Genomic DNA, 26,161 nt, shown 5'->3' on the forward strand with positions numbered 1-26,161 from the left:
GCATCCCTAATAATGTAGCCCCTTTCACTGATACGGCGTGATAGGGAAATAACGTAGCAGGCAAAAGAAGCTTCCGTCGTTGCTTTCGGAATTCAACTAGGGTTAACCAGAGCTAAACCACAGCTAATTTTTTTACCTGCCAATACCACAGCCATTATCCTGCCAATGAATCAAGGCGTCATACAAAACCTCAAGGTTCATTACCACCGGCAGCTGCTCCACCGAATGCTGCTTTGCGCAGACAGTGATACAACCTGTAGCATAGGCTTATTGTAAGCTATACATGTTTTGGCCCACGCCATAAAACACGTTTTGAATCCTCCTCGAGTTCCATCAAGAGAAGTCCACTGTATATTATGTGCACTGGGAACATGATAAGATGACTTCACCCACTAACAGTTCATTTAACGTTACTGCCCTCATGTCCCTCACCAGGTCACAGCTGTCAGCAGTACCCACATTTCCCAAAAGCAAAATGCTTACTTATGAATGTAAAAATAAAAAAATGAAGCTAGAAAAAACGAGAGCTCACAAAAAAAAAAAAAAAAAAAAAAAAAAAAAGGAATGCACAGGTGATAAACCTAAAAGGATTTTCCCGGGGTCATTTCCCATGCCTGGCCTTTGCGGCTTGCCAGAAAATGCCAGCTCCAGCAATTCATGGCCCATTCGATCACGACAATAACCATAACCGGCACAACAATTATGTGCACATGTGGTGACACTGTGGCCAAATAAATGTTCGAAGAACATACAGTCGACAAAATCAGCGGACGGACAGTTCACCTTGGTCGCACACCTGCTCGATAACATCCTGCAGCCATCTGGAACCCCAACCCAACCTTAGAAGTTTCCGCCAAAAGTTCGTGCAAAGCCTTGCGGCTAGACATGCAGCCTCACCTCAGCCATGTTACTGAACGAGTGGTGAAACGACGTGGACCCGTTTGTGGTGCTTGGACTCATCCCGTACGCTGTGGATGGCGGAGTCGATGGAGCCATGCCTAGCCCGGCTGGGGCCGCCTGCTGCCGGCCCAGCCAGAACTGGAGCAGGATCTCCAGGAAGGCCTCCGAGACACGAAAGTGCGGGCTGCCACCATTTAGTCCGCCAGCTGAAGCAAAGTTGCTGCCGACGGGTGATGATGAGCTCATCAGGGCACTACCGGACCGAGAGTTCACCAGCAGGTCTTCCAGAATTTCTTTGCGAAAGAGGGACACCTCGTTGCTGGAGAGCTGAGGGCGTGGGACGCTGCCAGTGCTGCCGTAGTAGCCGGGGCCATTGGAGAATGACAGCGGCCCATTCCAAAGCATGGAGCCCGGATCTCGGTATAGCGAGCTGCATTTAAAAGCGGCTAATTAATGGATCTGCCGCCTGCCGCGGCTCCGGCAGCACCGTGGGACGCAAGTCGCCACAACCCTCCGGGGGTACTTTGAACCGAGTGCAAACTCATACAGAAATCTCAGCGCATATTTTTGCACTCTTCCTCCACTAAAATGAGACTGCAGTGGTGTGAATACTACGCATTTATTCATGTAATTTGCACGCTCCCATTAGAGGAGGAGGAAAAAACATTTATTTAAACCCAATAACTAGGCACTGGTGATTAGGTGGTCGTGTCCATTTCAGGCGGCCTCCTCAGTCCAGGATGCTGGCAGCTGCTGCTATCCTGCGCGCCCGCTCTATCAGCCGTTGCTGATCTTGCAGGTGTGAGCTGTGAGGTGTGAGCCCATTAGAGACCCATCTCACATTTTAGCAATGAAAATTTGAAAAATAAATAATTTACTTCGCCACAGGATAGGTCCTGCCACACGTTAAGGAATGCACCCTCGAAATCAACACTAATACTCCTCCGAAATTTAAAGAGTATAGTACACGCGTAATTTTTGGCCGCATGTTTTGTTCCTTTGCAAATATTTATAAGGTGTTGGTTACCGTATATACCGTATACTGTATACCGTATTTACTCGCATAATGCTCGCACCCCCAACATTGGACGTCAAAAATTTGAATTTTTTTCCTCGCACAATCATCGCACCACCAATATTACCCCTGCAAGAGTCATCTGCTAGTAGTAACAAGCGCCATCTTTGGAACACTACTGAACCTAGCTGGCCTCATGTGCACGCGCTACCAGGCGGCGATAGCGTGCTCGGGTAGATCATCATCATCGGTTATGCTCGTCTTTTTTTTTTTTTTTTCTTAACTCCATGATGCTCGTAGTTGTCGCCATTTTGCAAAATGACTCTGCGTCTCGTTGTCATTGTTCCTTCGTTCCGTCCGTGTTGCTTGCTTTGTTCAACTGTCTACTGTGTTCTTGGTGCCGCATCGGGGTGGGGTGGTACGCAAGTTATACAGCTGCTTTTAAGCTGAAAGCTTTCGAGTACGGGCTACAGCATGGCAACCACACTGCCAGCACGCAGTTCGGCGCCAACAAGTTCTGCGTAGTACACTACTGGAGATAGCGATTGCAGTGTTGACACGGACTCTGATCAAGTCTCTGATCAAAAGTAGAACTGTACAGTCTGCAGTGAGCATTATACCACAAAACGCAGGAAGTGATGATGAGGCTGCGTGCGGTAGATAAAGTGCTTTAGCAATTTGTGCTTTTGGCGACCCTGTACTTTTATAACAAGGGTAAGTTCTGCTTGAAAGTAGTGTTTTGGTTATATCTACAATAGCTGACCTAAGAATCCCGATTCACACCTATTTAGATTTGCTTTTAGCGCTCCAAAACATTTGTCGAAAATTTTCCCCGCATAATTATCGCACCCCCCAACTTAGCATCAATTTTCCGCAAAAAAAAGTGAGAGCCTTATGCGAGTAAATACGGTATGCAGATCACCACATGGCATTCGCTTATAACCACTGAATAAGTTACAAACAAATTTCTCTTTTTCCAGTTTCAGCAATCGAACAATGATGACTACGACGTCAAAGATGAATGCAGGTCAGGCAAAGCAAGAAAAAAAGACAGCACCACAATCACTGTTCCATCAGTTGAATTGATCACAGCAATAAAACCAGTCTGTCCCAGGAGTAGGAATGACAACAAATGAGGATGCAGAAACTACATTAAGTTGCTTCATGCCTAAATAACCTATAAGGAGCTTTAGTGCCATAGAGCTGTTGAAACCGAAACAGCATAAAAGAAAAAGCTGATGCACGTTTTCTTAGCAGTAGAAGGCAAATACCATGTGGCAATCCATGTATGGTAATGTCTTAAACATCAATGCAGAGAGGAAAACAGAAAACAATTGCAATGCTTTGTGGCATCCTGACTAGAAAACAATATCTTGTGTGTTCAGGGCATTTCATTGTAATGGCATTTGTAGTAGAGAGGCTAAATTGTATGCTGATGGGGCATACTTTGTTACATATTTTTTTTTGTACTGCAGCTAACAGCTGAACATTCGGTTAATTCATACATTTCTTTCTAGGGTACGCGAACACTCAAATTTTTGAACACGAATCAAATATCAACAAGCAAATAAAATGGCTTCGAACATTGAATTGATTATCTGATTAGTTAAGAAAAAAAAATACACTGTTCGTGTTTATATCAGAATGTGCAAGACAAAATTAGTCTAGAACAGCACAGAACTAGGGCCAGATCCAGCAACAGTTCCGTTCGGGAACCGGTTCCTTCGCCGCTCCTAATTGGTCGCCTGTCCTCGTGTCCGGCATGACTGAAAACTTCCTTCCGAAAGGAAGTTTTTCCAGCCGGCGTAGAAACCTCGGAGAGTCGGTTCGCATCAAGAGGAAACCAGCCTGGCACTCGTCGTTTGTAAACATGCAGCATCGTATATTTCCTCATGGCTGTTCTCAAGCGGCAGCTCGTGCCACCACTGCTTGAGTCCAGCTATGGTATCTTTTCTTTTCGCAGAAAGAAGAAGAAAAAAACAAAGAAAAAGAGATAACACCTTTTACATGTCTGAGGAGGGTTTGTGGCAACACTTTCGACTGATGAATTAAGGCACTAGGGCAGACTGCACGCCGATCGTGAAGGGAGGTGGGGACGAAGGGGTAGGCCGGGCTACAGTCAGAAGCGAAGGTGCTCTATGCGCTTCCATCGGGACTTTGCGATTGGGAGCTTATGAGATGGAATTCCCCGTAATGCGATGACGAAAAACGAGCCTTGTTACAACACTGAGGCCACTGACTCATCCCAAAGTGCCATCTGCTGAATCCGGCTAGGCTTAGCAACGAGCACGGCGTGCAAAATAGCAGCTGCAGCTCCCAGTGCGCCCACTGGAGGCGCTGTTGCCGAAAGTTCCGCACTTAATGCATATGCTACTGTTGAGCGCATATGGCAGGCAATCTTTATGATAAGGACTGCCTGTTATACTTGTGCAACAGCACATTTGTCTTTTCTGATACGAACGTGTACAGTCGAACCCGGATATATCGAACTCGAAGGGGATCGCGAAATAGTTCGATATATCGATAATTCGATATACAAAAATCGGCTTGTGACGGCCCTTACGATGCGAAAAAACGATATCGTATTTGTCGCATAATGAACCCACTCGCATAATGAACCCACTCTCCACTTTTGCACCCGAGAATTTGAAAAAAAAAAAAAAAAAAGCTTTAAGGCCAGCTCGCTCACATGCAAGCGATTCAGCGATCTCAGCGACGAGCGGCAGTGATAGAGCGAAAAATTTCAAACTTGTTGGAACTGCGTCCCTCTCGCTGCTCGAGACACCGCGGCAGCTCAAAACAAGGTTTCCGCGTCGCCGCGGCAGAAATCACGAGCGTTTTCGCTTGCATGTCCATGGCGCGCGCCACTCCGTTTCGGTCGTCTCATCCACAGCTCATTTCTTGGCAGCGTGCCAAGATGCTGCGCAGCGATAACGTCGGGGCGCATTTATCTTTTGATAGCTCCTGCGGTGGCGGGGAGCAAACTTGGCAGAGTGCTCGTGATGGCTTGATTGCATAAGCCTGGTTCGATTTATCACGCCTCATGATCGCAGCAGCTGACGCCTGCTTTCGTTGATTCATACTGTGGGGATTCACAATCCCCTTCCTCCATTATAACGCCCGCGCGTAATTAACACGCGTGATTACGCGCACTGGCAGAGAGGTTGGCGGAGGAGAGGGCACGCTGGCCACCCCCCGCCGCCTCCCGGGACTGCGGCGACGCTGCCGCGGGCTTCCCTCTTTCCTGCCGGCGTAACCGGGAGACCTCCTCTCCCGTTCCGTGTCGAGGAGCGCGACTGCAGCAACTCGCTCGGGTTCTTCGGCGAGTGGGCGCGCAGCGCGCGGTTCATGATTTCCGCCGAGGAGACACCGCCGTCACCGAGAATCGCACACTGACCGTAGGCACCGCAACGGGATGTGAGCGAGAAGCTGTGTCAGGTGAGCAGACACTTCCTCTCACCTACTTGACGCGCTTCCCTATTAGGTGGTTGTTATTTCACCCCCGTACGCGGCTTTCGCTCGCTACACGGTGGTTGTTCTTAATTGCTGTTCCTTTGCCGTGTACTCGAGCAGTGCAATAAACTCTTGTTCGAGTACGCAACTCGGTGTTTGTCCCCTCTGGCCCGAACCCGCCGCAGTGGCGATTTCTCGCACCGCGGGTTGGGGGTCACAGCTCTGTCTGCTAGGGCTGGCACGTCGGGGCTAGAAGGCAACTGTAGCGTCTAGCCCCCCAGTGGCGCATTAATACGAGAATGAACACCCCCATATTTTGGCGCCCAACGTGGGGCCAGAGGTGTGACAAATCGAGTGTCTGTGTGTGTGCGACGCCGACACATAGACTAGCCATGGCAGTGAGCAGGACTATCCTTTCAGTCTCCTCTAATACTGCAGTGGTGATTGCACAACGGCAAGCAAGCAAAACCACCTTAACTGTTCTTATTGCGAGAGATCAGGAGCTGACGCTAGCCACTGTGATCTTGTAATTTTCTGCGAGAGCAGGATGTCACACACGACTCCACCGCTCTGTAGCAGGGTGACGCGCGGACGCTGGTGTGATGGGCATTCTCTCGTAGTGTTTTGACTTACCATGCTCTACGGGAGAACTGGAAACGTTGTAGCGTATGTACTTTTGCACGCGCACGTTGAAGGCATGAGAAGTGTTATTACTATCCTTTCTGCCGCGCCCGTTAGCCAGTTCGTCGCGATGGCTCGCAGCCTCAGAGAAGGGCCGGCCTACCCGACTTCTCTGAGTTTAAGTGCTGACCGTTTTAATTCCATCAGAGCAGTGGGGAGCCTAGTCAGCCTTAAGGGAGCTTTAGGAACGCGGTAGGATCCTGTTTTTTTCTTTTATTTTGTCGACCAGTGTTCGACGGGCTCCGGGAGCCGAGCGGCGCGGCCGCGGCGCACAAAGGGCACGCTGGTATTGCTGCCTGTGCGGGCGCTACACAGCTTGTATTGCTGTGAGCGCGTTGGATCCCTGCCGTCAGTACTACAGCACCTTGCGCAATCCTTTCCCCACGCGAAGGATACACTGAGTCCTTCGAGGTTGGTCACGCTGAGACGAGCTATATCGCACATGTGCATCGCTGAGCATGCGAACGGCCCCAAGACTTTTCTTCAGGTTGTGTCATTTCGCTGCCTAGTGATGTGCATGGTGACGTTGTCGAATGGGTAGAACTTGCTCTATAAGTTCGCAACAACGCCACGGTTGCTGCGTTGGGCACACGCCGACGCAGAGCTGCAAGCAAAGATGGCGGCGCTAGACTTTACACAAAGCGCACCGCAATCCGAGCCCCGCTGCGTGGCCCGAGGAGGACGCACTCCCCCACCAGTAGGCAGCTGCAGCGAGAGGCAAGGCTTGGGATTTCGAGCATCGCGCCTCGTTACGACTTGCGCCCACAGCAGACGTACTCTGACCAATGCGCAGGGAGTAATTTCTTGTGCTGAATATAGATGGGACGCTCTGTTAATATTCAGCGCATTTTGCTTCCAGAGCAAGCACGCGCTTTCTCTTGGAAAAGATCGAGCGGGGGTAGATTTGAAAAAGAAAAAAAAATGTAACTAGGGAAAGGACAGCATTGCAGCCAGCAAGGAGGGGAGCCGGCGGAGGCCACGACGACCGTTGCAGCATCGAGGAGCAGGCCGTCCAAGGAGTGGCGTTCCCGCAGCCAGAGCCTGCTGTCACCGTCAACCGGGCCAAGACAAACGGTTTCCGGTCGGCTACGGAGCGAGCCAGCCGGAGTTCGTGGAACAGGCCCCTGCGTCCAGCACGACGAAAGCTGCAGCAAAGAGCCCGCCTCGGCGCCGTTCGGTGCTCGCTGCCGTGGCTTCACCAGCGGGAGCAGCTTGGCGCCCCGCTGCCCTCGCCATCGGCGGCGTCAACGACGGAGGGAAAAGAGGCCGACCGGGAGCGAGCGGACGACCCGCTGAAGGGGGCCTGCAGCATGCTACGCAACGCGAAGACGCAGTTCCTAACCGTTCCCCGGCAGGCTGCCCTGGCTGACCGACGATGAATGCAGTAGCAGGCCTGCAGTCATCGACACTTCCAAGCCTGGCCGAGTGACGGTGAAGAAGCGGGACCTGCGGCCGCCGCACGTGTGCCCCCAGCTCCAAGGTCGTCTCCTGTGGTCGTCGGCCTTGCCTCCCCCTCCGACACCCGTGGCTGTGAGCTGTCTGCAACTTTTTGTATATTGGCACTTTTCTTTGGGTTTAAATGGTTTTCTTTTGGTTTAAAAGTTAAACGGCGTTTAGCCGGCCCCCTCGATATATCCCTCGGTGAACGTGACTACTTTTAGCCGTACGGCGGTTTTAAGGAGGGGGGGATGTGGGGATTCACAATCCCCTTCCTCCATTATAACGCCCGCGCGTAATTAACACGCGTGATTACGCGCACTGGCAGAGAGGTTGGCGGAGGAGAGGGCACGCTGGCCACCCCCCGCCGCCTCCCGGGACTGCGGCGACGCTGCCGCGGGCTTCCCTCTTTCCTGCCGGCGTAACCGGGAGACCTCCTCTCCCGTTCCGTGTCGAGGAGCGCGACTGCAGCAACTCGCTCGGGTTCTTCGGCGAATGGGCGCGCAGCGCGCGGTTCATGATTTCCGCCGAGGAGACACCGCCGTCACCGAGAATCGCACACTGACCGTAGGCACCGCAACGGGATGTGAGCGAGAAGCTGTGTCAGGTGAGCAGACACTTCCTCTCACCTACTTGACGCGCTTCCCTATTAGGTGGTTGTTATTTCACCCCCGTACGCGGCTTTCGCTCGCTACACGGTGGTTGTTCTTAATTGCTGTTCCTTTGCCGTGTACTCGAGCAGTGCAATAAACTCTTGTTCGAGTACGCAACTCGGTGTTTGTCCCCTCTGGCCCGAACCCGCCGCAGTGGCGATTTCTCGCACCGCGGGTTGGGGGTCACAGCTCTGTCTGCTAGGGCTGGCACGTCGGGGCTAGAAGGCAACTGTAGCGTCTAGTCCCCTCGTGGCGCATTCTTGCGGGAGTAACACCCCCATAATACATGCAAGAATAAACGACTCCCGAAAAAAAAAAAAACCTGCCGCTTTTAACGTCCGAACAGCACAACGATAAGAAAGGATGACTCGCAAAAAAAAAAAAAAAAAAAATAGAGAGAGCTGTTGCTTTTTAACGTCCGCAGGCGCCATAGCCACGTCAGCCGCCGTGCGCAGAGGGTTCGCAACAAACGCTGCAGAAAACATCTGATGCCTGCCTGAAAACGGGCTGATGGCTTGGCGCATGCGTAGCGCGTGCTGAAGGAGAGAGATAGCTCGTCAAAAGGATGGGCACACCCACGCACATGGCTTGCAAACGTCATGTGTTGAAGCGCGGGAAACGATAATTGCAGATGCGCGCCTTTGGGGAATGGGCGCGGCGCTGCCCAGACCAGCCGTCGCCGAACTGTCCCCTCTCATTCCTTCCGCGCGTGGCTTGAAAATGTCACGCGGCAAACGGCCAAGGGTGATGCGATCGTCTTTGGGGAAGGCACATTTTCCAGTGCGTGGTGCAGAGTTCGATATATCGAATGACTGACGAAATTAAGTTCGATATATGACACGGCTTTCCTATACTTCTACATGGGATTTTCAAGGGGATATTCCGCGAGTTCGATATAACCAAAATTCGATATATCTGGGTTCGATATAACCGGGTTCGACTGTACAGTTGAACCCCTCTATAACGAAAGCCCTCAAGAACGAAATTCTCGCGACAACGAAAAATTCTGGCGCCCCCGGCGAACTCCCATAGGGTTCAATGCATTTGTCCCCTCTCAACAGCGAAGGGTTTTTAAAAAGCAGTCCCGCATTAACGAAAGTTTGAGGTAGTGATCTGCAACATTTTTTCGGCACATCAGCCAGTCGGGAACATAGAATGGGCGAAACTGCAGCAGCACACTCATCCGACAAGTCGAGCCCGTTCATTTCACCTGCCAACAAGACCAGCGCAGCCATTTTTGTTTACTTTCGGTTGGTTCGGTAATGATGATGATAGCAAAGCATTTTTTTTTTTTTTTGCCCGCTGAAAGCGGCTTTTTGCTAGCCTGTCTGTTGGCCACTACACATGTATGTGACGTTTCACGCCACGTGACGACACCGCCGCCCAACCGGGGAAGAGCAAGGAACCTCCTTTTTTTTTCTTTTTGCTAGTGCGCCGACCACGCGACCACGCATCTCACCATCCGCCTTGTGCCGCTCGTGACTTGACTGTGTACAGTGTTTTTTGTTGTTTTTTTTTTACTGTCGGAAACATGCCGCCTCCTGTAAAGAAGCGCAAGTTTTTGACGCTGCAGGAAAAGGCTGAAATTATTGCCGAAGCTGAAAAAGGCAGGAAGAAGACTGATATTGCGGAGGAGTTCGGTATCCCGTGCAGCTCGCTTTCTACGTTTCTGAAATCAAGGAATGGCATCATGGCGGCACTCCAGAACGGCGCGCGCGCTCAGAACAAGACTTTGGCAGCGCCGGTCTACGAAGACGTGGACAAAGCCGTATTTCAGTGGTTCCTGGACAAGAGAGCGAACAAGGTGCCTTTGTCCGGAAGCCTCCTGCAGCAAAAGGCGATTGACTACGCGTGCATTCTGGGGCACGACAACTTTAAGGCGAGTGCCGGATGGCTAAGTCGATTTAAAGCGCGGCACTGCATCGTCGCCAAAGTGTTGTCGGGGGAGTGTGCGAGCGTAGACGCTGAAGCAGCATCTTCCTGGATGGAGAAAAGTTACGAAGGCATAATGGAAGAGTACGAGCCCTCCGAAATTTATAATGCGGACGAAACGGGCTTCTTCTATGAAATGTTGCCTTCAAAAACGCTAGACCTGAAAGGAAAAAAATGCCATGGCGGCAAGCTGAGCAAAGAGCGGGTCACCATTCTTTTATGCTCAAACATGGATGGATCTGACAAGCGTCCCCTCCTCGTGATCGGCCGGAGCAAGACTCCACGGTGTTTTAAACGTAACCGAAAGCTTCCGGTCCAGTACACTGCAAACCAAAAAGCGTGGATGACGCGCGCAATATTCACAAGCTTGCTGGAAGCCTTTGATACGGACATGCGAAAGCAGGGCAGATCTGTCTGCCTTTTTTTGGACAACTACAGTGCGCACCACATTGAAGACGTTGCCCTGACGAGCATCCGCTTGATTTTTTTCCCCGCGAACTGCACATCCGTTATCCAGCCTCTTGATCAGGGGGTTATCAAAAGTGTGAAGTCTGCGTACCGAAGAAGGCTCATACAGCGGATGTTGCTAAACATCGAAATGAAGCGACCGACGGAAATTGACCTCTTCATGGCGCTGGAGATGCTTGCCGGCGCGTGGATTGCTACTTCGGCCACGCTTGTCCAGAACTGCTTCAGGCACGCCGGTTTCGCAGCTGGTCAGCACGCCTTGGCAGAACCGGAAGCTGCAAGCGGTGACGATCTGCAGCCACTAACCCAAGCATGGAACGCGCTTCGCAGTGTAGATACAATGGTGCCAGAGGCTGTTGAACTGGAGGACTTTTTGTGTGCGGACGCCGACTTGATCGTGCACGAGGAATTCAGCGACGACGCTACTATCAACAGTGTGCGCAAAGGAAATGAGGCGAGTGACGACGAAGATAGCGAAAACCAAGCACAAGGTAAGCAAGTAAGCTCGCGTGATGTGCTTGATGCATTCGATGTGATCCGGACTTTTCTCGGCGACCACGACGACGACGACAAAGCTATGCATAGCTTATCAAGCTGCGAAGCCAGAGTCGTCAAGCTCCTGCACAGCAATGTCAAGCAGAGCAAAATAAGCGACTTTTTTAATTAAATCTTGGTTCTGGAAGGTAATGGGTGTGCTTATTTGTCCATTTTCGCGACAGCGAAATTCTCGCGACAACGAAAAGGTTTTCCTTCCCCGGCGGTTTCGTTATTGCGGGGTTCGACTGTACTACGTATCAAACCAAGCAGTGCTCCACTGCTGCGCCGCGCCATGGTCTCGGCTACGGCGACCGAAATTAACGTAAGCCAACCATCGGCGCACCGTCTGTGGCAACATTAACAAGTTTTAGCAAATGAAAACAGTGACTGAGAAACCCAGGGAGCAGCACTCGTGGCAGAGGTGGGTGGGTGGGGGGCATAAAAAATGCGGTAAAAATGTAGAAAAATACAAAAAACATTTGTGGCGAACACCCCTCCTCCCCCATGTGTGGCACAGCTTCACTAAGGCCAAACTAGAACACCCCAAGCTGGGGTGGCTGAGAAAAAAAAGAAGAAAGCTGCAGGGAATTGAGTGGCCAAAAAGGATGGAACGAGTATGGGAGAAGAATAGGAATGAATGAAACTGGAGTCGAAGAGAAAAAAAGCCCCCCCCCCCCCCCCCCCCCCCCCTCCAAAACAAAAAAGCAACAAGCCTGGAAACTCGAGAATGTGACTATCGGGGCCTGAACATTTTGTAGGCACTAATATTGAACAGACAACCCTTGAAGAGCTTTAGCTGTATTCTGGTGAGGCAGTTGCCACTTTTCTGGACGATAAAGGAGAGGATGGCAGATGGCACGCGGTCGCTGATACAGCGACACAGCTATGAGAATGGAAACTCCCTTACAGCACTGCACAAGCAATCTACAATTTCTAATACACATGCATGTCTTCCTCTCTGTCACTTGTCAGAATTGTTGCAAGTCTAATTTTCTCTTTCGTTGGAAGAATGACCTGCCTCAAATCCCGACTTGAATGCTAGTTTCCTTTCGTTTTTTAACGATCCTTATTTAACCAGCCGCTCGACCACTTGCTTGGAGCAGGATGACGTGTAATGAATGCAAGACCTGCTCAGAGTGTCCACAAATAAGTTAAAAAAAAATATGTTTATTTTTTTTTTACATATTTTTTTTACTATAGTCTCCATTGAGCAGTATGGTATGACAAACAGCTCATCATTCGAGGTTCAACAACTCAGTAGACATCGAAATGTCATTAACACAACTAAATGAATAAAGCGTATGGAATGGCAGACAGGGGCTTTATGAATCACATCTACAGAGGAGGGCGAAGCAGACAGCTAGTACTTCGACATCAGATAGAATTTTTTTTTTTTTTAGATATTTTCGTCTGGTTTGCATTACATTCTAGGAAGACAAGGTGCTCATCTACGTAGCTGAAAGTTTTAGCAAATACAGTGAAATCTCGTTACTACGAACACCACATTAACGAACTTTTCAAATTAACGAATTTTTTAAGAATCCCCGGCAGATTTGCCATGTTTTCAATGTAAAACTATTTCAGAATTACGAATTTCAAAATAGCGTATATTTCAGAATAACGAACGTATTTTATTTCTTGTTCTATAATTTTGGAACATCAGTATTACGAATTTGGCTAAAATTAACAGCACCGCAGCTTGCAACTCTCGCGTGAAACTAAACAGAAACCGCCGTTTCTGTGTGTATGGTTCGGGGGCTGTAGCTATCATCATCAGGACATCTAGGACCAGCTCCTAGCGCCACCATGGAGCTATGGTTTATTACGCAATAGCCAGCAGGCCTAGCTGCCTGCGTTTTTTTTCTTCCTGTGTTGTGTGCCGTACGCAACTCGGTTCGTGCGTTCGCGCGTGCGGGACGGTATTTTTTTTTTGCCGCTGATTATCTTATTGCGAAGTTAGTGCGAGATTGACGATGATATTAGCCAGCGAAGTGCCAAGAAGATATGAACGCAGCTGCTTTCACTGCAAAAAATCAACGCAGGGAAAAAGCGATTCGGCCTCTACAGACAGCTAGCATTGCCCCATCGACTGCCACGATCATTATGAAAGACCGAGACAAGATTTTCAAAGCTCAGGGAGCATTGAATATGGGGTCATAAAAAACTCCGATGTTTTTTTTTTTTTGCACATGGACAAAGTCCGTACTTTCATCGCTCGGTGCAATCACGCACGCGATGAGGTGTTCCGGAAAGTGGAAGGTGTATGTGCTGTAGTGGTGTAATGTAGTGCGCGGTCGTGTTTGCTGCACGCGGCAGAAGAAAATAATGGATTTCTTCAAATAAATGAGCTTTGGAGTTAGTGCAACCTTTTCACTTGAGGTTTTGCTTGTCTACACACGTGCCTACTGCCAAGGTACGTCATTTTCATATCTAGGTTTGACCACTGGCTTATAATCGCAGATTTTTCATTACAACGATATTTCAAAATAACGAATAATTTTTCGCGGTCCCGCGGGATTCGTTATATCGAGATATGACTGTACTTGGAAAATGATTAAAGCGGGTCAGACATTGGCCAATCGTCCAATGTAGGTTGTCAAGGCTTTCGGCAACTTCCAGTGTTTCCTATGTTGCGTAAAATGTCTTCATGAAATTAAGTTTCATTTCAGCTTATTTTAACTTCTTTTCTTAAGAGTTTGGTATTCTCACATTCTTTCTCCGCCCTTTCGTCAGGCTGGGGGACGAACAAAGGAAACTACCAAAGAGGAGAAGGATAAGCGTGGAAGGAAAAAAAGGGACGAGCTGAGAGGCAGGAGAAAATAATAAAAGCAAAGCAAGCAAAAACAAAAAAAGTTGCCAAGCCAAATTCACAAAACTAAGCTCAAGACAGTAAATGTGCAATTAAAACGCTGCATTCCCGTTGATTACTCTCTGCATTGTACTGCTGCTTATGCAAGCCATCGTAGACAGGGAAATATAGACCGCAGGACAGCTTAAATAAAAAGTATGCCATGATCAACTGCATCCACGAGCGCGGCCCACTGGGCGCGGCAGTCACAGTAGACGTGCATTCCGTTTATCGGGCATGCTAATTGGCACCATGCAGATAGCACTGATGCCTACGACTTGCCCAATTTTTTTAAACATTTTTTTTTGCAGGTTGAGAAAGGATGCAAATGCAGGTGCAGGTAGCGTGTCCTCTTTCGGGAAAAATGCTTCGTGAAAAATCTGGACGCGACAAATTCAGGCATGATTGCCAGCTCACTGCTCGTTGGACGGCAGCGATCCAAACTTAGCGTCACTTCGCTCCGTAAAGCTTATTCGGGGACGTGAAAAATATTTTATCAGGCCAGTGAAAATGTGTGCAACAGCACCAACCCAGGGACTGCAACCTAGCAATTCATTTGTGACCATAGAATGCCGCGAATCGAAAGAATGAATGACGAATGCACCCCACGCACAGCAGATCCGCGCATCTCCGCTTCACAGCCGGGCGCACAGGTCACTACGAAACTGTTCTTCCCACCGCGAGGAGCGCTTGCGTCGCGCCGAGAGTTACTCCTGCATGGTGCGCATAGTTTTGGCTACAGTGAGCTGCAATCAGCAATTGATTACATCGCAGGATACGCGCACAATCCCCACAAAGGACTTGTGTGACTATGTCCGCCAGGTACGCAGGTAGCCGGGCCATAGTCATTGGGTCGTTTTAGCAAACGTAAGCGGTCACCATGTGCATGTCGCCTGGATAATCGGCTCATGGTCAATTATCTGATTATCGCTGCCGCAGCTTTCTATCGGAGACTCTAGAGCCATTCGTTGTGTTTTGCTCATCCGCTGCTTCAGCTCGGATTCATGTAGGCAAGAAGCCACAGTAGGTGGGCAGCCGAAGTGAGCGGTGGAAGCGTTTTAACCAGAAGTAAACAAACCAACTGTTTGGTGACGTGTTTGTAGGCAGAGCATGGTCCCGACCTGTAATCGATTTGCTTTGCTTTTGTTGCGGCACACTCGTATGTAAGAATTGAGAAGGAAAATTTAGGAATCATTTTCAATCGCTGCATGCACTGCTTCTGTTAAGCTAGACCAAATATTCTTGCACGAGGGTGATGGATCATTGAATATCTATCGACCTCCCCTTTAGGTGGGCTTTTACTGCAAGCCTCAACTGACCAATACATAGTGCAGTCAGCGAAGAAGACACACTTGCAAGAAGATGCAAGTGAAAAATGTGAGCAGCCGCACTCACCTGGGAGCCGAGGTGCCAGCAAAGGCCCCCTGATGCGGGTGGTACCCAGGCAGGTCAGGGGGATGATCGTGCATGACAGGCACGAAGTAGTGCAGGTAGTCCTGCAGGAGAGCCACGTACAGGCACTCCATGGTTCGGCCGGTCGGCCTTTGGCCCTCGCCACCAACATCCATCAGCACTGGCAGCTGTTGGTTAGCACCGCCCTGGCGACAATAACGGAGAGACAGCGCCACCTCGGTGGCTTCAGGCACTGAACCAAAACTACCACGTTCACCAATTTATACACAGATAAGCTTGGTATGGGCCATAGTCGTTACTTCAAAGCCTGCAGCAACTCCCAAATTCCATGCTGCATTGACAGCTGAGACATGGCAACATTTGACCTCGCCTCATCTCATCAGAGAGGAAAAAAAAATATGAGTGATGAAGTACCTCATGCCACAGTCAACATGGCAGGCACAAGGTAGACTGTCTTTTTATTATACTTTCTCGACCAAAAGAATGTTCAACACTGAGGTATGTGCCGGGTAGAACACAACGTGGTTATGCTCACTGACTAAAAAGAAGTCCCTTTACGCAAATGCCGTTTTCACATATATAAATTAAATATGTCATAGATTAAGCCCATACTTTAGTCCAATCAACTACCAAAAACAACAAAAACACATTCAGCAATGATAATGCATGGTACAGCCCTTTAAACTGTGCTTTCAGAGCACAACAAAAGAAAAAGCCACACCTCCCCTAATTGTATTCAGGTGATGCTTAGAGTGCCCACTTAAATTTATGGAAGAATTGTAAAGACATGAATACTTCTGCAATAGCATTAAAAGTTTTATTAACATAAATCCCCAGCGTGACTACGTTGTTCTTGTGACCTCTATACAGATAACAGGTGGCTGCCTTTTTCACGTAAATGCACTCCTGCAAGCTAATACACCTGATTCATAGTGCTAGATATGAGTCCTAGGCCCTCAGAGGAAAATGAAGCAACTATGTGCTCAGGCTTAGAATGACAATGCAGTAGTATTTGCACAGAGAAAATGATTTGGCCAGGATACAGTCCTCCCAGACACCATATACAGTAAAACCTCGTTAATGTGTAGTTGGCGGAGACGCAGTAAAAGCATGCACTGTCCGGTAGTACACATTAACTGACTATTACAAATTTGCAATTATTCACACTCCAAAAGAAGAAAAATTCAGGCACAGTAAGTTTTCCATGAATACATGTACAGTTGAATCCCGCCACAACGAATACCGCCACAACGAAATTTCCGCGACAACGAATAATTTTTTATTCCCCGCGAGTATCCTATAAGAATTAATGGCCTAAATTTCTCTGCACAACGAACCATTTTTGCAGAGCGTTTCCGCTTCAACGAAATTTTCGCGTTCAAAATCGAAACCGAAACTAGTTTTATTGGCGAGAAGTCCAAGTCAAATCCAAAGCCACATTAAGCATGAAATCACGTGATTGCAGTTCCGCCATTTTGGCTTTGTGTCGTGGTCGCGTTGTTCACTCGCTGCCTTTCTCTTCGACAACGACGAGTTTTCATCCGCAGGACACGATGGCAACGCAAGTGAAAAAACGCAAAACTCTTTCCCTTGAGCAAAAAGCTCAAATAATCGCCCAAGCAGAAAGCGGAAGGAAGAAAGCGGCAATTGCTGAAGACTTCGGAATTCCTGCAAGTTCGCTGTCAACGATTCTAGGCAATAAGGACAGCGTGAGAATGGCACTTGCTTCAGGCACATCCTCGAAGCACAAAAAGGTGACGCGGCCCCTCCATGAAGAGTTGGACAAAGCAGTGCATGCGTGGTTTGTGGAAGCACGAGCCAGCAACGTCCCCCTGTCCGGAAGCATCGTCCAGCAGAAAGCCTTGAACTATGCATGCCTACTTGGCATTGATGATTTTAAAGCCAGCATTGGCTGGCTAAACCGTTTCAAGGCCCGCCATAACATCGTTGGAAAAGTGTTGTGCGGCGAGTCAATGTCAGCAGACGTGGACGGAGCAGCTGCTTGGAAGGCGAGTAACATGGCCGGAATTTTAAGCAACTTCGCGCCTGCAGACATTTACAACGCCGACGAGACCGGGCTATTCTACGAGATGTTGCCGGCTAGGACGCTCGACTTCAAGGGGCAGCGCTGTCACGGCGGCAAACACAGCAAAAAACGCATCACAGTGCTGCTTTGCACAAACATGGATGGCTCGGACAAGCGTCCGCCGTTAGTCATAGGCAAAAGTGCCAAGCCGCGCTGTTTTAAGGGAACTCGTAGCCTACCTGTGCAGTACAAGGCGAACAACAAGTCATGGATGACCCGCGCTATTTTCACCGAGTGGATGATGGCATTCGACTGCGACATGAAGCGGCAGGGCCGTAAAGTTTGCTTGCTTTTGGACAATTGTTCAGCGCATCACTCCGACGAAGTCAAGCTCACTAACACGGAGCTGAGGTTTTTCCCTCCCAATTGCACGTCTGTCTTACAGCCTCTCGATCAGGGCGTGATTCTTAGCCTGAAGCGCGCTTACCGCGGGAGGTTAATTCAGCGGCTGCTTTTTAACACTGAAACCGGCCGAGACACGAAGGTGGACTTGTACGTGGCACTGCAGATTATGTCTGCTGCCTGGAGCACACTGGGGCGCTCAGTAATTGTGAACTGTTTCAGGCACGCCGGATTTGCCGAAGGTCGACCCATACACTCTGCTGGCCTAACACCAGGCGTTACAGACGACGACGAAGAGGCGTCACCGGCTCCGGGGATCGCGGCCGCCTGGAAAACGCTGGGAGAAATAGGAACCGTGCCGCCTAATCTCGAGCTCGACGAATACATCGGCGCTGACGCTTGTGTTGTTGTTCACGAAGATGTGAGTGATGAGCAGATCATAAAAGCTGCCCGGAATGATAAGGACTCTTCCGATGAAGAAGACGACGACGTACAGGAAGCGCCGGCTGCGGCAACCGCCGTACAGGTGATGGACGCTTTTGATGTCATCAGGAATTTCGTTGCTGTCCGAGACGACGATGTTGCAATGGGTTTGCTGACCGAGTGCGAAAATCGCGTGACGGCGTTGCTCGCCGTGAAGCGTAAGCAAACCAAGCTTACAGATTTTTGGCATTAAACGCCTTTGCTGCTGCTTGGGCAATTCTTTCTGCGTTTCACGTCAAATTTTTGCGATAACGAAGTTCCGCGAGAACGAATTTCTTTTCGTGCACCGTGAATTTCGTTATAGCGGGATTCAACTGTATGTACAGGCAACTTATTGGTTATTACTGATCAAAAATTTGTAATTTTCAGTAGCCGCCGTGGCAGTTGTGCGGTGACAACGTCTCAAGCACGGCGAGGCTGGGCAAGCTTTGCCATGGGGCCCCTCTTCCCGGCGAACACTCTCACAACAGTCAATGCATGAGAAGCGGCCACAGAAAGGCTGCAATCTTTTGTTGCCAATTCATCACCGCTGCCCCCATTCTCAATGTCCTACTCACCTTGGAGTGGCGCAGCTAATGATTAACTAAGTACAACGCACGTGCTAGTGCACTCTTAGCTGTCCATTTCCAATAAAATAAATTATGTCTAACTTCTCCTTAACTGTCAATACATGATCCTTCAGTCGAATAGGCTTCGGCACAGTGCCGACTGTTCACACACACAATGACGCAACAATCGCTTTGCCCTTCGCACAGCACCAGCTCCCCCCCCCCCCCCCCCCCCCCAAAAAAAATACACCACCAAAAAACGTGCGTTGCCTACCCACAGCAACAGGCAGTCACATGGCTAGGGTGGTGTAAACAACCTCCTTGGGTGTGATGGCAGTGATGGTTACTGCGATAGGGCTGGCGACAATATTACTCGGGGATGCGTTCGCATCAACGTTTTTGGTTTGGGTGCAAGAACACAAAAGCAGCCAACGCTTCCTGTGCTCCTATTAACATAAGCATCGCCACACTAGTTGGAAAGTGGCCGAAACGGCCGCAATGTCGCATCACCGCCGGTCAGCATGTTGATAATGCTTTTCGGAAAGGAGGAAAACATTTAGCTTCCCAGCAAGCACCAGCAAAACTGCGACGCATAGTATGCGTTAAGCGGTAGACACTTCGTGAGCACCTATGCCTTAAGGGGGGACGCAGGGCTAAAATCCCAGTTTTCACCAAAAAAAAAATTAGTTTTCCATTTTTTTTTGTTTTGGATTGTGCACGTAATAAAAATCTTCTCACCAAGTGCGGTTCTCATCTGTTCAGTTTGCGGGATGGGGTGAAATCGTCAGCAACGCGTCTATGAGCACTATTTCAAGACGCAGCAGCACAGCGGACTAGAAACTAAGCGCGGAGTGTATCCCCAAGTTAGAATGCTTATTTTTCCTGTTCTCTGGCCAAGAAAGACCTGTCATGAAGAACCATGTACAAAAAAGACAAGTGACTTTGGGTGTTAGGTAATCATCAGAATCAAATTTCTACAGGAAATCAGACTCACCACCTGAGCAGGATTGACGACAAGGTAGGCAAAATGGAACATGTAGAGCTCGAAGGCATCTTAGATGGAAAAACACAACACAGTCAAGGAAAGCAGTCAACAGCGCAGGAAAGGCAATTTGCCTTAATCCAACTAAAGCCCTTGCCAATGCCATAACAAGAAAGTGACAGAAAGACCTTCACTAGAAAAAACTGCATTTTCTTCTTCCATACGTTTGCAGCAATACTCTTCAACTACTGCAAACAAGCTAAAAGAAAGAGGACTACATATTTAGGTGGCCACTACATTCAGAAACTTAAAATGAGCCAACCCCTTCTCTACCTGCTTCAAGTTTCAAGCACTGTGCTGTTTGAAAATGTGTACAGCTGTGCGCAAAAGTGGAGAGACCATGCGAACTGCAATGATTAGCGTTTTTCAGGATAAAAAGAGGTGCCTGACAAAAGTTGACAGAAGTGCTCAGAGGAGCAGGCAAGCACGGTAAAAGGGGGGAGACACCCAATGCATATCTCAAAAACAGTAGCTGGACTGCTCAAAATACTGGCACACAGTTTTGCCAAATCACAGTCTCTCTCCACTTTTGCACACAATTATATACAATTATGAAAACGGATCACTCCAAATAGCAATTTTCAGCAATACAATGTGCACACGCCTACGACTTGGAATGCATTAACTTAAAACATAGTCCTCAGCGTCGTAAGCGAGTCGCCATTAAAATTACAAGCGCACACTACAGAAGTTCAAATCACGCACTGATGTCCAAAGCCTTACCGAATTTTCAGCAGTATTTTAAAAAATAATGCTGTAAGCAACGGAGCAACAACTTTCAACAGTTTCGAAGCAGCAGCGCGTTTTCACGGCACGTTACTTCTACAGTGAACATGGCTGCACAAAGTAGCACAGCGAAGATGGACATCGTTAAGAGAGTACTGCAGGCGCACTACCGATTTTATCCACAAGCACAACCGCGTCCACTGCAAACCATAACCCCGTCCCTACCAAGAGAGAGCAGCATCCACAACTTGTACGTGCAGTAATGAGAAGAGATGCCAACAAAGAAGCTGGACAGGTTTCGAAGCGAGACAACTGTGCAGTTTTCTTAAACAAGAGAAGGATACTAAGCTGCAGGGCGGTGGGTCCTTGGGAACCCATGCTGGCAACAGGGTACGATGGGATCTTTGCGGCCCAGAAGGGTGGCATGGGGCCCGTACTGAGGCTCCGCCGCGCGTCCGGCTGGCAGAGGAAGAAAACAAAATAACAAACTTGTGATCCGACAAGCAGACAATAAGCCAGTTTCTCTGTCTGCACATAAATAGCAGCAAAGATATATAGTCGTTGTAAAACAATACTACTATGCACTGCTGCAATTATAAAGTGTGTAGCAAGCTTAACGCTTGTCGCACAAGGTCCAAATTCAGGCTGCCGAAAATTCAGACAATGCACTCTGAACAAACACGCTGACGATGCACCCAATCCGTTTCCTTGGTAAGCATAGGGAAGGCCATTTTAAAACCATTTTTAACTCCATGTCTTTTCCCTTTGAGGAAAGCATACAGGCAGACTCAGTTTAGTAAAATACTTGTCACCAGAATGAGTGCTCCATGTGGTACACACATTCTGTGGAAGACTAATAAACCAAACATAATTTAAGAGAATCCACTAGCAGTAATCACATTTTGCTATATTAGTCCTAGGAAATTACATGTATACCATTCAGTAAAATAAGGTCCTGTCCCTATCAAATTTCAAAGTTTCTGCCACAGGGTTTGCTGCCGGGCCATGTCCAGTTAAACCTTGATGCAACAAGCTTCGAAGCAACGAAATCCTCGATGCAAGAGAGTATTCCAGTTTTCTTAACTTCACAGCTACAGAACATACTGCATTCTTCAATAATTCACCCCAGTGGTAAATTTCTAGTGAAATTTCACTACTGGTTTAAAACAAACTACAGTAAAAGTTGTATCGCAACAAAAAGGGGACTGTATGCTGAAGAATAGTACACCACAACACGGCCACAGCAACAGCAGTATAAATTATTTGGGTCCGGTAGCTCAGCAAAATAAAACTTATAAAACTTGAAAAAAAAAAAAAGCGTCCGTGACAAAAGAGACTGCTCCTGGATATTATCTTTTCTTTCCTGCCTGTTCTGCACGCCTCTGCTAGCTGCAGCTGATTTGGCAAAGTGCCACAACCTTTTTTTTCCCCTTCGTATTGTTTGTCAAGAGCTCAGATTAGGCACTGTGTGTTCTACACAGAACTGCCGTCTGGTGCTTTCTAAACAGAGTGCCACCCTCCCTGTCGGGGTATCACAAACTGGAGAGGTAATTGGTCGACACTCACGGGCAGGCAGGAGACGGGGAAGTCATATTTGAGGCCCGCATCCGAGAGCAGCCGATAGACGAGCCGCAGAAGCGGGCCCTCCGGGCCGAGGAAATGGCGGATAGTGTCGAAACCTGGCTGGCCATGCTGGATGCTCTGCAGGCCCCAGCCAAAGTTTGCCCCAAAGCCAAACACATGTTCCAACACTGTGGGCAGGTAGTGCTGAAGCTCCTGCAAAAAAAAAAAAAAAAAAAAAAATATAGCCCATGTCAGGGACATCAGCAAGATGCTTTCTGGGAACAAGAAGTGGCACTCAATTTCCAGGTAGAAGAGCAAATGTTATGACAAGCAACATTCCTACCTTCAAAGAAGCAGGCTAAATGTTCAGCAGCTGTGTTGTGTTTAGAACGTCCAAGGACAGAAATAATATATAAAGAACCATGAAAACAAAAAGATGTAGAGCCCCCTCCGCCAGCTGCTCAACCCTTTCGAATTGACATTATAGGAAACATGAAAGTGGACACACGTGCTTGTTCAGTTCTTCACAATAAACAAGATTTGCAAATTAACACAAAGCTTATGATTCACCGTTACTTTTATTGCATAGTGCAGGTAACACTATCTTCTTTTCTCTGATTACAAAGACAAAAACATACAATAAAGCTTATTGTTAATGAAAAAAATCAATCAAGAAGAAAAGTCTGACTGGCAAAATCTGAGCGACACCCACAAAATTTACTGAATACTAGGTATGGTAGTCAATCAAACCTTGAGAATAAAAAAACCTCGGAGATACGTTTTATGTGCTACTATGTTACGAAAGAGGATTCAAAAATAGTGAAGTTTCTATAATAAACTTCTTGATCATAGAAAAAAAAACCAATTGCTCGTGCAAAAGGCCTTGTGCTATTCAGTAGTGCAGTGCCAAAATCTACCAGAGGCCCCCTCGGAGAAAATCGCTGCTAGCGGCAACAAATCATTTAAAGCATGTCCAATACCTTCATAGAAGCCAGGAAGGCAGAAGACCTCCTCAATGAAAAAAACAAACAAACAAAAGTTGCATACAGGTATATGCTGAAGGTCCAGCTGGTGGGCAGCAGTCACTGCCTGAACTAAAGCATCCTAATGAATAATGAATATCACTGTTCTGTAGAGTGTTGTCACATTTACAAAGAGAAGTGCCAGTGCTGTAGCATCACGAGAACTGCACCGTTGCTGAGCAAAGTCAGTGGACGATGAGGACACCACCTTCAGTGCCATGCTCACCACAATATTTTCTAGCTAAGTGATTACATTCGAAGTTTATAAAGCACTCCCTCATATGGTTGACAAAAAAAAAAAAAAATTGAACTCAATTTGTTTATGCGCAAGGAATAGTAAAGCATGTCAAATAACAACCACATTTACACCTTCTCTGTTGTGTCGCACCATCAATTTATGTGAGCAATTTAAACAGGCTCAGTAAAGAGTTAGAGCATTGCAGGGAAGAAGTCTGCAATAAACCGACACCGCACTCAGAATCCTGCACTAAGTAGTCATCCTTGATGCAAAAAAAGAAAGCAATAAAGTCAGGCAATGCCTTTGCTGTGAATTAGGCACCTCTCTAATGGCTACTAGTTTGTGTAGCCTAAACCATCTTGCAGACATGAGCAGGCTGCACAAAGTGTTGAAAGCGCTACAAACAGTACAAACAATGCTCATGGAATAAGGGGTCAGCACAAAGGTGCCCTAGAACTAATGCTGAAAAAAAGCCAAGCAGAAAATTAATCTCATAACCTTTTTTTCTGCACTCACTTTGAGGGGCAGCTCATGGAAGAGGTGGTTCAGTTCGCTGCATCTCTTGTCCAACGGGTATGTGTCCAACGCTGTCACTAGGCAACCCTGCAGAAGAACATGCGGACATCAGAGAGTTCAATGCACTTTAGCCATGGTATGGCATACAGGGTTTAACGTACCAAAGTGACGCAAGCTATAAGTGACGCAAGTGACCTCACCAGTCACTGACGCAAGTCTCAAGCACACCAAAATGAAGGGCTGCTTCCTTATTGCCGCTTTCTTAAGCACATAAAATAACTTTACACTTAAAACTGCTCCCACGGCGCCACGACGCATCTTCACCATCGCTGTGGCATTCATTCTTGGACAAGAGAGCCTATGGATCGGACGACAACGCCGCACTGCTCGCAAATAGCTCCTGCGACGCCGAAAATAATGAGCAAACATGCTGCAATGGTTGCCAACCGCATGTGAGCTGCTGCACCAAGGACATAATATAAAACTTCATAAACCGGTTACGTAAAACTAGCTCAGCCAGCTTCAGCCACTTGCACTGGCGTCCATGGGGGACCACAACTCCAGAATTTGTATAAAACTTTCTGATGCCGCACCCACATTATGGCAATGGAGATGGGCAGTTATAGGTCAGTTTCAGTTTGCACTTGAATCTAATGCGCATGCGAATTTAGCACCTATTTTCGCCATAAAAAGGTGTGCATTGGAACTGGGTAAGTACGGTATTACTCGAAACATATTGCCATGACATGTCTATGCAACTGGCGTGTGAAAACAGCGTCTAAGAATGCGAAGTCTCAAGGCTGGGTTTTAGTTAAACAGCAACAAGGCAGGTTATCTGTCAGCTTAACTACAGTGAACTGATCTCACTACAAATGAGCAGGTGTTGAACACTTGCAGATATAAAAAGGCATTGAGGTCTGCAACACAGAACAGAAGAGGAAAAAAATTGAGTCAAAAAAAGGCACAGCTTGTGCAATAAGCAAGGTTTTATTTTTCACTGTATTTCCAATGTCACGTGATGAAGAAAGTCCTCAATTTCCAATGTCACGTGATTCAGGTAAATTCAATTCAGGTAAATGAAGTGAGCCGTGTAACTGCAAGCAAATCGGCTAGAAAACCACCGCCTTGCATAGCACAAGCCAACAGGAGCAGAAGTGATTTCAGGTGAGTGTTCTTTTTTTAAAATAATTTGTAGAACATTATGAAACAGGCTAGCCACGTGGATTGCACAAACAAGAAGCAAATAATTTATAATTGAATTTCTTTTCTCTCACGCTGTTTCATTACCGGATTCAACAACAGAATGATAGCCATGACGCAACAGACGGCTTGAGGTCCCATGAGGCATACAAAGACACAGCACGGCCTCTCCTTTATTTGTTTTAGTTCACAAAATTCTTACACAAACCTTCCCAAGGGCTCGAAGGAGAAAAATGGACATACAGCAGTTATATAAGTTCCTGCATGACTCACATGACCTAAAACTGTCTGTTATATCAAAACCATTTAAGCTATTGAAACCGAAACGACATGAGAAAAAAAATTTAGTCATAAGTTATTTACCACTCGGCAAACGTCCTACGAGCTGTGGGAGGCTCAAATGACTAGCATGTCCTTTAAAGATCAGCTTAACCTCATCGACCAGGTTAGTGAAGCAGCTCGGGTCATTGGAGTCCTAAAATGAGGACTTAACTCGTCTGATTGTCAAGCAACTTTCAAGGCCTACTTGGAGTGGAGATGTCAGGTATTTTTTGCAGCATCTGTTTTATTAAAATGGTAGAACACACATTACTACACCAGGGGTGCAACCGCTTAAATGGGATTAGTAGCAATTTTTGGAGCAGCAAAATCTTAGTTTTGGAGCAGTAAAATCCTTATTTGGAGCAGCTCACAAGAAGAAAAAAAAAAACTAATTCAAATTTTGGAGCTGTTAAACAGGAAAGAAACCTTACTTTCAGCACAAAAAAATGAAGAGATGTGAATATATCGGAACGTATGAAGTGATCCAAAGGAAATCTAGCAAGGGCCACCTATCCCCGACGCTGCGTGTACCTATTTTTTGTAAATATGCTTTTTGTACTGCAAGGCATGCTGAAATTAAAAAAAAAGAATGTGAGCCATAAGACTGAGGAGGTTAATTTTGATAACTTCAGAGACCGAACAAAAATGGAAAAAGCCAGAGAATATGCTTTTCTTTTTTTTTTTTTTGCATTTAGCGTGGTTTGACAATCTTAATCATGGGATCTTATATTGCTTGC

General features: G+C 47.6%; 1 protein-coding gene across 3 annotated transcripts in view; it reads right to left on the reverse strand.

The window, feature by feature from the left end:
• LOC146195674 (sphingomyelin phosphodiesterase 4) overlaps positions 1-26,161 on the reverse strand; it is an 85,945-nt gene that overhangs the window by 55,074 nt on the left and 4,710 nt on the right. For all 3 annotated transcript variants that reach the window (XM_084597873.1, XM_084597872.1, XM_084597874.1), the window contains exons 2-7: positions 23,904-23,990; positions 22,131-22,340; positions 20,909-21,023; positions 19,791-19,849; positions 15,320-15,522; positions 898-1,330 (exon numbers count right to left, since the gene is read on the reverse strand). In XM_084597873.1, coding sequence (XP_084453999.1) covers positions 898-1,330; positions 15,320-15,522; positions 19,791-19,849; positions 20,909-21,023; positions 22,131-22,340; positions 23,904-23,990 — 1,107 coding nt within the window. The remainder of the gene's footprint in view (positions 1-897; positions 1,331-15,319; positions 15,523-19,790; positions 19,850-20,908; positions 21,024-22,130; positions 22,341-23,903; positions 23,991-26,161) is intronic.

Source organism: Amblyomma maculatum, chromosome 3 (assembly GCF_055883805.1).
Source record: "Amblyomma maculatum isolate TAMU_Amacu chromosome 3, ASM5588380v1, whole genome shotgun sequence".
Lineage (NCBI taxonomy): Eukaryota > Metazoa > Arthropoda > Arachnida > Ixodida > Ixodidae > Amblyomma > Amblyomma maculatum.